The sequence below is a fragment of a genome, unplaced genomic scaffold (genome assembly GCF_019419815.1).
Source record: "Pyrus x bretschneideri cultivar Hongxiangsu unplaced genomic scaffold, Pyrus_bretschneideri_v1 Contig97, whole genome shotgun sequence".
NCBI lineage: Eukaryota > Viridiplantae > Streptophyta > Magnoliopsida > Rosales > Rosaceae > Pyrus > Pyrus x bretschneideri.
Window position 1 is genome coordinate 510,743 of NW_025999839.1, and position 2,186 is coordinate 512,928.

Consider the following 2,186-nt stretch of genomic DNA (forward strand, 5'->3'; position numbering starts at 1 on the left):
AGTGTTTGCAACACATACTGAAAGGATACTAATGAAGCCAATCATTAATGACTAGTTTGAACACCAACAGCAGCGGTTTGATCAAATAAGTTGATTCATAGAAGCTTCAAAAAGGAGAAAATAATTTTTCCTTTTTTCTAATTCTAGCTGCTATAAAACAAAAACAAAATGATAGTCTTATTTGCCAAAGAAAGACCGTTGGTCTTGGAATAGCATTGTAATATACTTGCCTATATAGCTCAGCGATCCCTAGGAAGAAAATTTAAGGAGAATATTGATATGGGAAAAAACTTTATTCATATATAAGAAAAACAGTGAAAATGCTTTACATTTCAGTGGGAAAAGTACATATGCTTTCATGAGACACAAGTTCCTTGTTTTTTTTTTTTTTTTTTTTTTTGTTTCTTTTAACGATCAAGTTCCTTGTTTATTACTTGCATAACTTCCTTGACTTTCTAGCCAACAAAACGTCTGCAAAATGCCAAATTCCAGCATATGTATGCTAGCTCTATGTTCCCATTCTTCCCCTCCTTGAATTTCCCTTGGCCGGCAGTATCCGAATTCTCTTCGCTACACGTACGAAATCCCTGTAACAGGCACACGGACACATAAACGCGTCATCAGATGTATAAAGTCAAATTATGACCTTGTGTACTGCACGAAACCATAAGACTATCGATTAGATAAATTCTTATTCAAATGCATCGTTCAGATTCACAGTCTGATTACAAATTATAAGTAAGAGAATTTTACACACAAATCATAACATCGAGACTCTGTATCATCTATGTAATTGTTAAATTAAAAGGGAAAACATAACGAGAATAATAGTAATAACTCACTTCCAATTGAGGTCACCGGCAAGAAGAAGATCATCTTCCATGTCTTCGTAAGCAATAACATGACCAGGAACAGCATTTGAAAGATCAAGATCCTTCTCGTTAATGGTTCCCACATCGCCACCATCCACGAACATCTGGCGGAGGGCCTTGGCAAGACTTTGGTAGCTTGCATGTTTCTGGAGGCAAATGCGCTGGCAGATCGAACGGCCTTCAAGCACAACGGTGACCGGAGGGACCACGGTGGAAACAAGATCGTCGTCAAGAAGTCCTGGGAAGCCATGGAGACTACTGCCATTAGGGTTTCTGTTCAAATGAGAAGACGTTGGAGTAATTGTACCACCACCACCAAGCTGTACTCTGCTCTCTTGCCATCTTCTTTTCAAGGAGTCTTGTCTCTGAGATTGATCAAAAGCATTCATGATTTTCTATGAAATTAACTGAGAAGGGTTTGGTGTTTTTGGAGGGATATATGTTAGGAGAGAAGGATTCGAGTGAGGAAGCTGATCGAGATAGGTTTGGTATTTGTTGGGTTTGGACAAGGAGAGTGGGTATTTTATTGTGTCTTGGTAAAAATGAGTAGAAGAGTTAGGGAGAGGATAGAGAGAGGAGAAAGAGAGGAGAACGCACAAATGTCGGAAAAGTGGTCAGTTCAGTTGGGTGTCTGAAACTGCCTTAACTTGGAGAGTGCTTAATTTTCCTTTGTTTTATCAAAGCCATTATATAGCATATGTGAATATACCGACCTCGTCGATATATTTATACGTATAGATAGATGTAAAGGCGATTCTATCTTTCAAGGCATTCCTAAAGTTTAGAAGAAACTAATAACTATGAGGAACTAATAACTAAACCACATAAGGTTTCTTCTTTATTCTCGGTCCATATTATTCTTTAAGAACCAGAATTGCTACTGATTATTACAGTCTAGTGGAATTTATTTTCAATTGTAAGTGAGAGGTTTTAGTTTTGATTCTCCTCAAAAGCGAATTTAAACCATATTATTACTAGTTCAATATGAGGCTAAGCTCACTCTCTCCCTATTAGTGTAGGTAATATCGTTTGTTCGAAGAAAAAAACTCAAAATTTGTAGTTGAAAATCATTATTCGGGAAATAAAAGTCTCAATTCCAACCATATATGTCTAAATAATAAAACAAGTAGAGTGGGCTTTGTCTAAACCAAATAAATTAAAATGAATGAAGTGGAATGTTCAGATTGCCTCGTTTGGTATTTAGGATTAAAAGATCGATAACACCGTTAAACTAGTATGTTGAAGGAGCAAAAATGAAAAAATTGTCTCTCACGGTAGAAAAAAGGATTACTCTCATTAAAGAAACTTATCCAT

The 2,186-nt window shown here is 36.4% G+C and overlaps 1 protein-coding gene across 2 annotated transcripts; it reads right to left on the bottom strand.

The window, feature by feature from the left end:
- Positions 1-361: 361 nt before the first annotated feature.
- Positions 362-1,780, bottom strand: LOC125473797 (auxin-responsive protein IAA33). 2 transcript variants are annotated; one of them, XM_048577094.1, is made up of 2 exons: positions 843-1,771; positions 362-587 (listed from the first exon to the last, which is right to left on the bottom strand). In XM_048577094.1, exons 1-2 carry the CDS (start codon positions 1,259-1,261, stop codon positions 509-511), a joined length of 498 nt encoding a protein of 165 aa, XP_048433051.1. In that variant the 5' UTR covers positions 1,262-1,771; the 3' UTR covers positions 362-508. The 2 variants fall into 2 exon arrangements, with proteins under 2 accessions (XP_048433051.1, XP_048433052.1); XM_048577095.1 differs by having other exon boundaries at positions 515-654; positions 843-1,780.
- Between the last annotated feature and the right edge of the window lie 406 nt (positions 1,781-2,186).